The sequence below is a fragment of the Labrus bergylta genome, chromosome 13 (assembly GCF_963930695.1).
Source record: "Labrus bergylta chromosome 13, fLabBer1.1, whole genome shotgun sequence".
NCBI lineage: Eukaryota > Metazoa > Chordata > Actinopteri > Labriformes > Labridae > Labrus > Labrus bergylta.
The window spans coordinates 28,818,484-28,833,766 of NC_089207.1; the positions used below are offsets into that span (position 1 = coordinate 28,818,484).

Sequence of the window (15,283 nt, forward strand, 5' to 3'; positions counted from 1 at the left end):
AGTGCGTAAAAAAACAGATCCACAAAGTTTTGACAAGACTTGATGACACTGCTCGAGGTGGTGTAAAGCAGGAGAAGTAGGTGGAAGAGGAGGATGAGAAGAAGAAGGGGGGTTTAGGTGTGTACTTACTATCAGCACGGACGTCCTCACCACCTCAGAGACGCTCTGCCTGAGTTCTGCCGCCGTGCCAGGTTTACCCAGACCCCGCGTAAACCTCCTGGTCTCCGGGTGCGCGGGAGTAGCCATCGTTGCGCACAACTTTTCATCAATCCCTGCTCAAATCCAAGAGTCTTACCAGCCAAGTTTAAGTCAAAAGCATAACCGGTACATCCGATCCTCCTTCTAGTTCGCACCACGAGTTAAAACCCTTGGTCATGTTTTGGAGAGGCTGCAGATTCACTCCCAAGTATCGATGTCATACTTTCCGCGTTTCAAAGTGTGTTGCATTATTCCGGAGCTCTGCCCTCTTTCATTCGACTTATTGTTGTCATGATACAGTGTCCTCTTCAGGGGAGTTTCAAGCGCCAGACAGGAGGTGTATAATCTGTTTGCCTCGTCGGAGAACTCCGCCCCTTACCGGCTTAAACGCCATCCCACTGCTCTGTGTGAGTGGCTGGGGCTGGACTTTGGACAGCAACTTCATGCAGTGGGAATGACTAAATAAATATTTTCCTTTCAGCACAAAAACTCACAAAAAGTCTGGATAGCGTGTTTCTACCCCCATTGTTCCTCCTGACCCCTGAATAAACTTATTGTTTAGCTCAATGCCACACACAGAGAAACAGAAAAGAGAAACAGAGAAAGTATGGTTTATCTTTTAACAACAGATTACATTTCTCTTTCTGCTCAGACTCATATACTGAACATACAAATCAGAGGCTATCGGGAAGTAAAAACAATGACTTTTTCCTTTATTTGGTGTTTGATTTCTTTTAGTATTTCATGTTGATTTTTTTTTTTATAGACACATGGAACAATCATCTTTATTCTAAAAAAAAGTCCCATTGAAGTCTCCACACACTCATATCTGTAGAGGCTGTGTACTCTATTTAATTGTTTTGCATGTTTACTTCATGTATTTTGTTACTACTCTCGTCAAGTCAAAATAAATTATGAATATTAATTTTTTCTGATGCTTTAAAGCTAAATAAAAAACAGAAGTGTACACCCAAGCAGTTCTGGCACACGTTATGATTTATTTTATATGAATAAAGCTGATTTATTAATGTTGTTTTATATGCTGGTACATGCACATTCCTCCTTGTTGTCATGTTTTGCTAGATGCAGATTTTTTTTTTAAAGACATCGTTTTATATTTTGGCAGGGAGAACACTGCCATTATTATACACACACCTGTATGTTAAAGGCTTGATCTATGATGCCCTCTGTAGGTCACAGCTGTAAACACACTGGAGAACTGCCTTGAGGAAGACATTTGAGATCAACATCAACATTTGAAAGCAATCCTTTTGCTTCTTTGCTTCAAGGAATAAAAAAAAAAACCAGAGATACAAATCTGAGTTTGAATATGATTTTTATTGCTTTCATTTCCAAAGAGCTCTCTGTTATGCGGAAAACACGCTGCAACTCTGAGTAGAACTGAGGTTTTCCACTTCACTTGATTTACTGCTAAACGCCATCAAAATGCATATTCCATTCACTTGGTAAGAATCTGGTGTCTGTGTACAGGAGGCAGCCGGGCAGAGTGAGGGCAGCGGCACCTTGGAACTGAAAGTTTCTCTTTTGTTTCTTCACACGTATTCTTTTTAAAGCTTTCCAATCCACTCAGCTTCATAACACAGTGATTATGAACATGTCTCTGGTTTTCTCTCACAGCTGTAGAGGAACTTTAGGTCATTAAAAAAGGGTCTTAAACATATTCTTACAACAGAGTATTGACTTGAAATGGTCTTAAACTGTGATGGCAGCTACCCCTGGCCACATTGTGATCAATCCTCGGTTATGTCAATAATACAATAAAATAATTTCATAGTTTTGAACGCCTCTTTTTTTAGTGTGTGTTTAAAAACAAGAACCCATTGTGCTGGGCCAGGAACACTAATGTTAAAGGGTGGTCTGTTTAATGTGGTTTAAAATGTCATAGTTTACAGTACAGGAGACGCTCCTCAAATTCACAAAATAGCATTAAAAAGTCCAGGACATTGATATAAACAGTTTGGCACTGAAGTTGTGGGACATTGTCAAAGCAGCAGTTTGTCATGAAAAGGAAAAAAGGTTGACAAAACGTGATGACAATGCAGTGATAGTTTAAGCTTCTAAGAGAGAAATCTGGGTATCTACATGAACATGATCCTGCTGTAGAAACAACCAATAACAACATGTCAAATCAGAAAGATAGGAAGTGGTTCAGACCATTAAAAAACAGTATAAAATGACATCCTTTAAAAAGAGGTTTCAGAGTTGAGAGTAGAAATGCCAAAAAATGCAGTCTCTGATGCAGTCTAAACCAGCGGACATGTCACCATTAAAGCATTAAAAAGCACCAAATGTGCATGGACACGTGTACAAATGTCCCAGATATGTGTAGAAAAGAAAAAAGCAAAGAGTCCCGGAGGACAACAGGGGCAGGTCAGAGCCACCCTAGGGAGATGGCATGTAGGAAGGAATCAATGAGCGTGGGACTCTTTGCTGTTTAGGAGGCGGGCACCACTGGATTTGAGCGTGGCACTGCGGATGACCTCCATCCACCTGCAGGCAGAGAACAAGCTTCATCAAACCTCTGACATCCAGAAAAAAGGGAATTTGAGTCAACGTGTATGCGGATGATATGGCTCTTTACCTCTCAAATGTGTATTCACTCTCTGATCTGAAGTAGTAGACGTGGGACTTGAAATGCAGTTTGAAAACGTAGTCTTTGTGAATGTTTTCAGAATCTGTCGGGATGGTGACGGAGTAACCCAGCAGAGGGAGGCTGGCCAGAGGATAGTCATCCTGAGGAAAGAGAAAACAAAGACTTGAACCTGTTTTTAAATGTATGGAGGCTTTGATGGCCAGGCCTTAGGTCGTGCCCTACGTACAGAGAATCCTCCAAACCGGGTTCAAGTCCGACCTGCTCAAAATAAAGGAAAAAGCCACAAAAAACAAATCTTTAAAAAACCATTGAAATTAGTTTCTTTTGTAAATAATTACAAGAACAATATGGGATAAATAATAAAAAAAGATGATTTCAAAATTCAGCAGAGCTGAAAAAAAAAATGCAACATGACCATAAAAGGAAGATGAATCCAAAATCTTTTCTTCAGCAAAGGTGGCCAAAACTAAAAGTAAAACTTAATTCCCTGTTACACCTAAACGCCCGCCATTTAAAACCATGTTCAAGTTAATATGACAAATTGATTTCAGCTAAATCTACCGAAAAGACAAAAACATTTTTTAACTATTTATTCTGGAATAATTGCTCCTGTTAAGGAAACATTTATTATAGAACTACTTGTTAAAGTGGAGCTAAGTTCCATACTTTTAAAGAGTTAGTTAGTTTAGTCCTGTGGCTCTGAACCCAGGAGCAGGATCCCCTCAAAGGGCAACAAGATAAATCTACAGGTTGTTCATGAGGAACGGATAAGGAAAGACAAAGACAAAAAAAAAGCTAAAAAAAAAGCTGTAATGATGGGAACCCCAGGGATAACATTACCATGATGTTTTTTAATAAATAACATATGTTTTTGTTTCATTGTGAATCTAAATCTTAAGGATACCAGTAAGTGAATGTAGTATCGTTTAGTTGAGTTGAAGTTGAATAAAAGTATCACAGAATGAAAAACGCTTTTACAGAGATCTGTTGTTTCTATTTGACTTTAGTTTCTTTAACATGCTTTTTAAGTTTTACACATGCTTTTGTATTGATTTCATGTGATTTGCTTGGTTCAAGAAACTTAGCCTTACTTGTTATGGAAATGTAAAAATGGAAGTATCTCTAGCCAAAAGGCAGCCAGCTCAAATAAAACAAAACGTGAAAAACAACCTGGGAAAGCCTGTGAGCTTGTATCATAGCACACAGATTTGACATTCTGCACAGATATGTGATGCTTTTAAGTCCAGGGGAGGGTAAACACGGTTACAGCATGAGGAGAGGAATGAACGTGGGAGAGGTCAGGATGAGTTTGCAGTACAAACGGAGCGGAAAGTGAACGTTCATCACCTGATGGGATTTGTAGAAGAACAGGCTGAAGTTGGTGAAGACCACCCACAGCTTCTGCCAGCCGTTGCTGTTCTTGAACTTCCTCAGTAAGTTTCCTGACAGCTGATTCTGAAATAATCAAAAAACAAGTACTTTGAAATCCAAAACTTTACCGACTCACAAACATGATTAAGACCCTAAAAGTGCAGTTGACTTTAATGTAGAAGGATTCATCAAACTAAAGGTCAAGTCTGGTGTTATTCTAGATTTCCTTCATGTTCTCAAATGACCGTGAAAAGCCCAAAACCAACATTAGACTCAAGTCTGTGCATCCAAAGCCTCATATAGAAGATACCTTTGTACCATAGGGTTTAATTGTTGTGCACACTGTAGAACTGAGGGACATGTTCCATTATTACATGGACTGTAGTTTATCTTTAAGAATAACAAATATACCACTACATTTAAAAATATCTGCTCAAAGCTTCAACACTACTAAGTAGAGGTGAGATTACCAGAGTAACTCAATACTATACGATACATGGCCAACAATAACTGTATCACAATACAGTGCTTCTGCGAAAATTTACACATTGCAAGAGAATATGAAGATATATCACAATATCTGATTAACCCGAAGAATATATAATGCCCCAAAAAAGCTTCATCAGGATTCATGTATTTACTGTAATGTGGTGTCACTTTCTCTTCCTGTCTTCATCTTAACTTCTTTTCACTGCTGACCAACTTTACCCAGAGTGACTTCTTCTTCTTCTACTTCTTTATTTATCTCTTTGTCAACTGCTTTGGCCAATTATTTTATTTTATTTATCTTTTTATTCAACCTTTGAACCTTTATTTTACCATTGAGATCATAGAGCTCTTTTTCAAAGGAGACCTGACAAATTAACTTCTGTTTGTTTTACTCTCATTCATGTAAAGTGCCACAATAACGAGTCATGAAGTGGTGAAACGCTGAGTCAAACTGACAGGGAGAGCTGTTCAGTGAGCTGTAACTTTAAATAAATATATTGATATTTGACACCAACGATTTGATGTTTGTATCACACAAGTCAGGCTTACAAATATTGTTTTATTTATATTTTGTCCCACTTCTACTACTGACAATTTTTTTTAATAAGACTTTGAACATTAAAACCAAACATTTGTTACCTGAATTAAATTATTTAAAGATTCTCTCTCCATAGGAGCATCAAGGCTTGAGGGCAACAGACAAGGTACAGTAGTCAGAAGATATTGAGACACAATGTTGGTTTTGGACATTTCTTGGTGAGTTTTTATATTAACTAAAATATAAACTCTAACAAGTCATACATGTATTAATGTATCCCTCATGCTAATCTTCTAAATTTAAAATAAAATCAACTGAACAATTATTTTTGTTATCTTTTATGATTAAAATATAAACTTATAATGCAACTGTTCAGATACTTTATCTTGTAATTATTTCTGGTTTTGAGAATATGTATATAAGAGAGCATTCACTTATTTTCCTATGTTGAAGTAAACAACACCACAGGGCCTCTCCTGTCTGCCTGGCTCCTTTACCTCTAGACTTGTGCAGGATTCACTAAAGGAGAGACTCTGAACACGGTACCAGCAGATAACAGACAGAGGCACTGGTCCCTGGCCACTGGGGGGCCCCACTGGGGGGGCCTTATTCTCACTGACTGGACTAGGGTCCTCTACCACGGAGCAACGCACAGACGCATGGGAAAAAGAGAGAGAGAAAGAGACAGAGAGGGGAGGACAGAAACACAGACTGAGTAGGTGAAACAAAAGCATGCAGTGACAGGGAGAGACAGGAAGGCTGACGGTGTGTCCCGGCTGTGAAGAGGACGTTGTTACAACCACAGAGGAAGAGCAGAACTTAAACAGGGCTGAGAGAGCGAGATATTAAGCACATGTACATACTACCACTATCTCTCTATTTTTAAACAATCTGTGATTTCAAGTGCCAGGGTAGGAGAATTCGGGCAAAAGCACAAACAAAAAAACAGTTTTTAAGGTTAGAGAAGGACATCACAAAGGTTACTGCAAAAGAGGGAAGGAGCAGTATCCTCAGCAACAACTTTGAATACTTCAGACAAATACTTATCTAATATACATAATACTAAAAAAGTGGAAAGGAAAGTCCATAAGGCCCATTTTTTTATTTCTTTTTTTGCAGTTCATGTAGAAAAATATCTGATTAAAAATAAATAAACAAACCAGTTTAAAGGTACCACGTTGAGCTGTTTCTCTTTTTTTTTATTCCTAACATTAGAACGAGCATCAGCATCCTGTCATCTGTTTAACAACTGCTTAACTGCAAAGCCACTGCGTATTGCATCACTTGCTAGTGAGAACAAGCAGGACATCACATATTTAGATTTTATAATTCATATTATTGTCATAGTAATGTAAGCAAATAAAAATGTGTAAATGAGAGAGTACAGTAGCTCATCCTGATGAACTTACAGCATACTATTATCTGACTCTGCAGCTCTCTGTAGCTTTACTAACATGTGTAATGGCTTGAGCATGATACTGTATTTGTTCACTCTCACTGCTCTCATACATGTTTCATCCCCAGCAGGCAGCTCACAGAGGAAAAGAGGATGAGTATGAATATTCATCACAGGGTTAGAAATAAGACAAATGTTTTGTGATAATGCAGCTCAATAACTGCTCTATATGTCATTCAACATCTGTCGGCTCACAAATTCGTTGTATCAATTAAAAAGGTGATGGTAATGATAAAATACTAAATGATGATGTCACAAATGGCATTTTTAAAGTGCATTTTTTCACCTAAAGAATATTTTTTTTCATTTTCTAAATCTGATTGCATCCATATTTAATTTTAAATAATAAAAAAAGTGTTTAAAAAAAATCATAAAATGGGCCTTACAGTCTTTCCCGTTCATTTGATCAAATCATCTACAGCATTCTGTTAACCACAGTATATGTTTATATAACCACAGTTAAATATAGTTTCTATGCCAGAGTGCAGCTCATGAGGATACTGTTCCCACAGAGAGATCATAAAAGTGAGTTAAGAAACACAGCACACACTCGGACACAGAAAGAAAACAGTGAGGCAGGGGCACAAGAGGCAGGTCGGAGGTTTGAGTGCCGAGGTTTTTGGGCCGGTACCTCCACAGCTACGCTAAAGTCCACCATGGACACACTGGTGTTCCTGTGCCAGCACACGTGCACCATGGTGTTACCACGGTGAGGGGTGGGCTTGTCCAGCGAGGCGTGCGGTGCTGTTATGTCGTCCTCAGACTCCGCCTCCACCAAGGAGTCCTCAGGGCATTCTGGGAAAGTCAGGAGGTGGTTACTGCTAGATAATGAGCAGGGTGATGAGGGGGAGGAGGGTGCTCAAACACAAGATAGTGTCAGCTCATTCACAAATCATAGCACTCTTTTTATTTTAATTAAATAAAAATGTAATTTCTGAAACTCACTGTTCATCCAGTGTTTATTTCTCACTTCTTGTTGTGTTATATATTAGACTTCATATGTTCATGTGTTCACTTACTGTTGCTGTCTGTAAGGTTGCTGGAGAGAATATCAGATGAAGGCCCATTGCTGGTTTTTGCCATCTCTATCGCCCCCTGTATGTCCTCCATCCACTTCTCCATCTCCTTAAGTGAACTAAAGTAAACAAAAAAAACATACAAATGTTTAGTACTCAGCAGATCCCATCATTAGTAACAGTCAGAAAGCCTGGTGGTTTGGAGAAGTCCACTAAATAAAGTGTCACGAGCTGGATCCATGTAAGTCCAAGTGTCTCCTCATTCATTTGCTCATTGATGGAATCAGTAACCTGCAGAGAGATTCCTTTTCTGATTTGTCAAACTGAAAGAAGTGACTTAAATATGTGGTGGAATCTCTTGTCTTGTATTTGAACCTAATATCCACCCAGCAGACCAAAATGTATTGAACATTGAACATAAATGAGGTGATTTGACTCTATAAAAAAATCTGGATCAGGGGGCGCTCCATGTACAAAGGCTGTAGTTCTCCAAGCGGGCGGCCTGGGTTTGAATCCGACCAAAGCGGTACAGAAACAGCATTGTTCCTGCTGCTATCACTGAACTGAACAAGCTCTAGCCATATTTCCACAGACTCATTTATGTATTTATGTACAAAACGTGTTCATCCCAGCTGAAGAGATTATTTATTTGTGTTTATATTGATCTTATTGGTTGAGGGTTCTGTCTCCTATACGTCCTGATTGGTGGAACCTTGAACACTGTTATCATTTTCATACATTTTATTTTGTTTTATTATTATGTTTAGAAAGTTTGAAATAGTTTCCCTCTCTGTGATGTGTTGTTCCTTGTTACATCTGTCATGTCAATGTAGCTGCCTGAAAACAAATCTACCTGTGGGTACAAATAAAGTAACCTGAACCTCAACAGTCACTTGACTCCATTAAGCCTGAGAGGCAAAGACAGTCTTTAAAAGAATGGCTTTCCTCCTGAAGCATGATACTGGGAGCTACATGAATTGTTTGAAAGAGACCTAGATGAGCACACAAATATTTTTGCAGCTGAAGAAGAAGATTTCAGAGAGTGAATTAAACACTCTCTGCTTAAAGTGTTCAGTTGGCTGCATGTCTTTTTTTCATTCACTGTGAGAACTCAACTTCATCTGTTCTGAGTTGAATACAGACTCACATTTTTCTCAATAAAAAGCTCCTGACAGAAGAAAATGTGTGACCACTTTGGGTTTATTTAAAGTCAAGGTACAAGGTGTCTGTCAGCTCACAACCACTGTTCTTACCTTGCTGCCACCACCACCGACTGCCGCTCTGCAACCAGAGTGAAGGCGTGCGGCACCCCCCACTCATCCTCACTCTCTCTGATCTGAACACAGAGACACAGAAAAAACATTAGAGAGCAGCCGTATCTGGGACAGCGAGGACAGAAATAGACAGAAAGGGAGAGGACGAGGGAGGGAGAAGATGAAAAGGAAGTGAGAGAGAAGGACATGTGTAGTTAGTTGTTGTGTGTGTGTGTGTCAGATGCAGACAGAGCCGCTCTTCAGCTGTTTGAGGCGGCTCATTTGCTGTAATGACAAACTGGTGACAGCAGTTTGAAACACTTTGTGTTCAATGGAGGGACGCACTACTTACTGTCATGCCATTCAGAGGCAGCTGGCCGTGCACTTTGAACTGATTGGTCCCCGTCATCCCTCGACTCGTGTACAAAATAACGTCGTTGAACTGTTGCAAGGAAGACAGGGAGGGACAGAGAATCAACAGTCTGTCAAACTAAATGCCACTGGGTCGATCGTTTGTTTAAACTTCGATTTTAGCCAATAAATAAATCCAAAGAAGCACAAACAACGTGTCATAACAACAGGGACATTATTCAAACCAATGGCAGCTCACTTCTCCACTACATATACTGTACTTCCACACTAAAGCCTCCTTTAAAACAGGCATATTACTAACGTCCGCTAACACCATCTGAGGAATGTAAAGCTGGAAGGGATAAAATGATGATTATCTTTCCAATGACATCAAACAGGTAAATTAGTGACATGATGTCATTTTGAAAAAGTGAGTTTTACCAGGAAAAACATTCTTTGCTGTAGGCCTTTTCCAGACAGTTTGCTGAGACAACCTAACCTGATGAACTCCTGAGAAAAGGAAAAACAAAATTATACGTTTGCTTCTCACATTAAACAAAAACACACACATGGCGTCAGATAGATGAAAACAGTTTTTGTTCAAGTCTTTCAAGCTTTAGACCCACCCGACCAGGGACAACTAGATTGTCAACGCCAATCAAATCCTTCTTTAGCTCCAGAAGCTTCTGGAAGTTCTCCATCTTGATCAGGCTTCCCTGGAGAAGCTCCACCACCTCAGACACGTCTGCCAGAGCAGCTGCAGACCAACCAGGGGGAAGAGATTAAAGGAGATAGACCACCAGAACACCTACATGTGATTTATTGATAAACTGGCCTGAGGTCAGTACCTCTGCAGTCCCTGAAGTCCACGTGAGTGGCAGGGTAGTGTTTGCACAGACGCTCCAGGATCTGCTTGTAGTGGATGAGGCGGTGCAGAGGCCGCAGAATGAAGACATTGAGGGGGACGTAGCAGACCTTCTGCAGCTCAAAGTCCCTGCAGAGACCCTCCAACCTGCGGGACGCCCTGCACGCCTTCTCCAGCTCCAGCAGAACTTCAGACTGTCTGTGAAGGTTTGCAGACAGGGGCTGTGCAGAGAAGTTTAAAGATGGTGCACATGAATCTGTATTCTATCATTATGTTATCAGATAAACATTAAGTAGTATTCTCACCTTTAAGCCTTGTAGGTTCTTCAGCATCACATCTCCAATGCGCTGGTAGTCTCCTTTTATGTGAGCGTTGGAGCGCCCTTCCCTAAAACAAACAAAACAACAGCCACTTTTAAACTCTGAATCATTATGCAGATATTGTTGAAGTAATTGACTGAGCTACATAGAGGCACTTAGAGATAATTGATTCCTCTGATACGATTCATTATTCAGGAAAAAAATCAGTCTAAGTTTTAGTTGCACATATTTAAAAACAGGAAAAAAAAACAGATCCACCAGCAGGTGTCTCCCTTGAGTAAGACTTTCCCCATACAGTGAGCAGAAATAATGAGCTGCCATTACTGGATTCATTCAGAATCTGTATTAATATGGATCAGCATTTAGACAGTCACTGTAGGGAAACATATCCAGTCTTTAAAACTTCCTAATCTGTGACAAACAGCTTTCTAATCCTGCTCACAACAACTAAGGTTCTACATAACATTGAAATATACAAGGCTAAAGAAGAGACACATGTAGTGCTGGATGATTTGCATTCTCATTTGAATGTGGTTCTTATCAGTAGAGCTGGCTCTTCTTTTCACTCTGAGCTTTCATTTGAAGAATCACTTTGAGCTTTAATTAGAAGTAAATGATGATGACAGGCACATATAGGCTCTGAAATTAAAATGCTACTGTAAACGTCTGCAGTTAATAGCCGTAAATAATGACACGCTTTATGCTTCACTGTCTGCAAGTCTGTGTGTGTGTGTGTGTGTGTGTGTGTGTGTGTGTGTGTGTGTGTGTGTGTGTGTGTGTGTGTGTGTGTGTGTGTGTATATAAGATAAAGCCCAACATTGTTAAGGAGATCAGACAGCAGAAACCCACAGGCAAGAGAAGGCCGGTTGCAGCATGACTGTTGCCATGGAGACAATAGCTTCTCAGGGGCCATGTGAAGGGGCCGGGTCAGACCCCCTTTAAGACGTAATATCAATTAAACTCATAAAAAAGGAGGTTGGGATTGTGATACATTGGACTTAAAACAAAAACCAGCTCCTCATCCGTTATATGTTTCAGCCTGCAGAGATTTTTTTTTTTCTCCAGTTTTGAAGTAAAAACAAAAGTCTCACCACAGTGCGAGCCTCTGCTCCACCTCCCTGAGAAAACCTGTGTGGAACTTGTGCAGCGGCTCGAAGGTGGAGAGGACGGTGTTCTTCAGGGAGTCTGGAGTGGCTTCATCCTGTCCCACAGCGCTCTGGAAAGACTGAGACACAAAAAACAAGACACAGATGCTTGAAAAACGGTTTTATAAAAATATTTAAAGAAGATATTTAGTTTTTCATGCATGGATGGTTTTAAGTTGCAACATTACACATAATTATATTAGAGATGGGACAGACCTGATCTAATATCAGTATCAGGTATGATATTGATGTAATGTACATATAGGATATCAGACTGACGGCGCCAATCCATGTTACCGATCAAGAAAGATCGTTGGGCACTTCAAACATTCTGAACTCACACAGTCTCACTTTAAAGACATCCAGACTGAGCGACAAGAAGCGACCACAAATCGTTCCCATCTTCAATCATTTTAAGGGTTAACTACAGCTCTGTGTAACCTTAGAAATGATGCCAACAACATTAAAAAAATAATAATGATGGTTAAAGACACATTGGAGACATTATCGGTATCGCAACATATGCATCGGAATCGGATCAGAACTGAAAAAAAGTGGATCAGTGCATCTCTAACTTATATCAGACACTGAATCATACTGTAAGTCGCCTTTAATCTTAGTTGCAGAACATAGACTCAGATTTATTTAGCTCAGCAGAAATGAAAGGGAAACAGTCTTTCTGTGTCAAACTCTGCACATACAGTAAATAGTTTAGCACATGAACATCTCTATTAATGTAAAGCAACAACAAAATAAACTTTATGATTGGATGGCACCTTAATGTTCTCCGGTTTGAGCTGTGGACTTCAAAATAAGAGCAAATAGCAACTACATATTTGACCCTCTGATCCAAGGAATTGAAACACAGACTCATGAAGGTGAATCTGAAACAAAGTGCTCGCTGGAATCAGCCCTTTGCAGATGAGAGGGAAACTATGATAGCCGTCTTCAAAGAGGGATACCACAGGTGTTTTTCAGAGACTGTAAAACTATTTTCCTGTTTCAAGCGACCATGAAAGAAAGTTGACTTTGATTTAAAATCTGTAAAAAGTATCAAACTGCAGTGCAATGGTTTCCTCTCTCCATGTGCTCACGTGACTCAGGTCCTGATTTTCTGGTCTTGAGCTTGTAGAGGCATGCAGTGCAGGCTTGTGGAGCTCTGATCAATGCCCTGTTTATGCAGGATACTAACACGAGCCCTTCATCTGTGTGTCTGCTGTTGTGCTCCAGTTTTGTGACGTCTCTTAAATCCTTTAATTGCTGGAGGATGAATGGAGGAATCAATAGCCAATCAGTCTTTAACACCTTCTTCCATTAAGTCAGATTGAAGTCAAACGTTGCATGTTACAGACATAGGACAGCTTTGTTTCGCTGACGTGATGGGAAAAAGAGAGAGAGAGCTTTTGGAAGCGCTCGAGAAGAAGAGCCAGCTGTTGTACTGATGACTTCACCACCGGACAGCAGCAAAATGTGAAAAGTGGGGGTAAGAAAGTGAGACAGTACACATGTAGCTGGAAAGAGTGAGCGAGTACAAGAGCCGACCCAAATATTTATGAGATGCATGAAAGGCCTCTCCAAAAATAACAAGACACAAAAAGCTACAGCCTTTTAAAAACAGAGTGATGCATTTTCTGCAGGCTTTAGAGCAGCCTCTTCCCTCTGCAACATGTTTAATATCCTGTTTATTGCTACATTTCCTTTCTGATAATGTCTAATGAAATGCTCTGTGTGCTTGTTCCCAGACGGTGAAATCCAAAGGAACAGAATGAAACAGGGAGCTGGATGTATCTCTTTAAACACAAACACAGTTTAGCATTCAAAGCCATGAGTGAGACGGATAAATGCTTTTCACAGGGTACGGGGAATGAATGAAAAAAATGAAATCTCATCTGCTAGGATATCCCTGTGTCACCGCTTGGCTCTGTGTGTTGTTGGCGGGCGCTCTGCGATGGAGCAGCTAAGCGTAATAATCAATGTTTTTTCTCCCCAGAGGACAGCACAGAGGAAAACAAACAGCGGGGCAGCGTGTTGGAGGGCAGACTCAGTGTGTTCTTACCACAGTCACCACCTCCAGGTCCTTCACATACGTCCTCTCTGTGGTCAGCAGCTCCTTGGCGATGAAGTAGGCTCGATCTGTTGGGAACCTCTGTGAAGAAAAACCAACAGAGGAGGAAGAGAGTGAGCAAAACTATGAGAAACTCCAACTTGTGTTTGGTGTTTAGTTATTTAGGCTTCCTGTCTTATCTTGTAAAGATACAAACTTTAAAATGTATTTTTTCTTTCTTGTTGATTTTTTTACGATAACAATTGATTTGGTTGATGTCAAATATTTGTTGCTTTTCTTCCTCTCTTGTTACCCTCATCTACAAACACTATTATAAAGATCTCACAGTTTAGCCTGTTATTACTTGATCACAAAATAAATAAATATAATTTATTTCACCTGTTCGAAATAAACTTCAAAATCTTAATGTAAATCTTAAAAATAAAAAAAATAAAAAAATCACTCAGGAATACTCAGGACAGGAATTCAAGGTCAACGTCTGTTTTAAATAGTAGCTTTAAGGAACAAGAAAAGATACAAAAAGCAACTCCATTAAGTTTGAACTGCTGTTTTTCTTCATGAGAAAATCACAAACCTTTCTCCGAACCTCGTCTTCATCGTCCGTGCGAACGCTGCCTGCGTCGTTGAGGAGCGGGCTGGTGAGGGGGGAAGGCAGCCTGCCGTCAGGACTGTGGCTGCACAGCTCCAGTGACTTCTGACCGTTCATCATCCCGTGAGAGTTACCAGAGGACGCAGAGAGACGAGGACTGTTAGCAACCACTCCTGTACGAGGTCAATCGAAAACCCAAAAGAGGAGAGGAGAAGGAGAAGTGAGTGGAGATAGATTTAAAAAGAACTTTACAGGAAACGTAATCTGTGCAAAATCTCTCTTTGAATTACTTTTCTACACTTCAAGTCTCAGACGGGTGGTATTTGGTGAATTCATCTGAAGTCATTTTTTAATCAAACGCTTTAAATGTTTCCAGCTCTTTTAATGTCAGAATGTGCTTTTCGTTTCATTTCATCTCAGAAATGAAACTCAATATCTTTAATGTGAGGACAAAAATACATTTGAAGCTGTCAACTTTTCCCATTATTGGGACTAAGCATTTAAACAACTAATGGAGAAAATGAAGGGCAGATTATTAAACAGTGAAAATCTAATTATTTGCAGCTCTACAGAAATGCCAAATTTCAAAGACACTGACATTTGATATTGATTGAACTCTCAAAGCATTCAGTTAATAATGTTCCACGGCAAAAATTTCACCAGCTAAACTTTACACACTAATAAAGTATACAGGGTCAGGAATGCGCTACATATAGCACCTCATTGCTTTAAAAAGACATTTGAACCTAAATCAGAGTTTTCTTCGGTTGCTGCCTTCAGAAAGTGAGACATCAGCCGTGACTCACTCTACAGTCCAGACAGCTCTCACAGCAGTCTTTATGCCAAGTCAATCAATACGAGAGCCGAAGCACACTGAGCAGGATGATCAAGAGAAACAGCTTACTAACAGTCATCTACACTGAACGTGTCCACTCAGCTTACTTACTATGTTTAAGCTGCAACTTGCCCACCTCTCTCTGTTGTCCTCCAGAGTGCCGATAAAAACACAACAT

The 15,283-nt window shown here is 39.9% G+C and overlaps 2 protein-coding genes across 6 annotated transcripts in view; both read right to left on the bottom strand.

Annotated features, from left to right (window-relative positions):
* The window catches only part of zmp:0000001200 (dedicator of cytokinesis protein 9), an 82,046-nt gene extending 81,554 nt beyond the window's left edge, over positions 1 to 492 (bottom strand). For 2 of the 4 annotated variants that reach the window (XM_065961857.1, XM_065961851.1), the window contains exon 1: positions 130 to 492. In XM_065961857.1, coding sequence (XP_065817929.1) covers positions 130 to 246 — 117 coding nt within the window. In that variant the 5' untranslated portion in view covers positions 247 to 492. The remainder of the gene's footprint in view (positions 1 to 129) is intronic. The other 2 variants (XM_065961855.1, XM_065961854.1) reach the window with 1 other exon arrangement.
* A 1,025-nt stretch (positions 493 to 1,517) lies between these two features.
* LOC109984348 (FERM, ARHGEF and pleckstrin domain-containing protein 1) overlaps positions 1,518 to 15,283 on the bottom strand; it is a 57,115-nt gene continuing 43,349 nt past the window's right edge. The window contains exons 14-27 of one of the 2 annotated variants that reach the window (XM_020634455.3): positions 14,256 to 14,443; positions 13,673 to 13,762; positions 11,563 to 11,696; positions 10,457 to 10,538; positions 10,135 to 10,372; positions 9,913 to 10,043; positions 9,728 to 9,796; positions 9,288 to 9,377; positions 8,936 to 9,018; positions 7,686 to 7,801; positions 5,708 to 5,844; positions 4,160 to 4,267; positions 2,801 to 2,952; positions 1,518 to 2,709 (exon numbers count right to left, since the gene is read on the bottom strand). In XM_020634455.3, coding sequence (XP_020490111.2) covers positions 2,628 to 2,709; positions 2,801 to 2,952; positions 4,160 to 4,267; positions 5,708 to 5,844; positions 7,686 to 7,801; positions 8,936 to 9,018; positions 9,288 to 9,377; positions 9,728 to 9,796; positions 9,913 to 10,043; positions 10,135 to 10,372; positions 10,457 to 10,538; positions 11,563 to 11,696; positions 13,673 to 13,762; positions 14,256 to 14,443 — 1,700 coding nt within the window. In that variant the 3' untranslated portion in view covers positions 1,518 to 2,627. Of the gene's footprint in view, positions 2,710 to 2,800; positions 2,953 to 4,159; positions 4,268 to 5,707; positions 5,845 to 7,297; positions 7,462 to 7,685; positions 7,802 to 8,935; positions 9,019 to 9,287; positions 9,378 to 9,727; positions 9,797 to 9,912; positions 10,044 to 10,134; positions 10,373 to 10,456; positions 10,539 to 11,562; positions 11,697 to 13,672; positions 13,763 to 14,255; positions 14,444 to 15,283 lie in introns of both variants that reach the window. The other variant, XM_020634454.3, reaches the window with a different exon arrangement.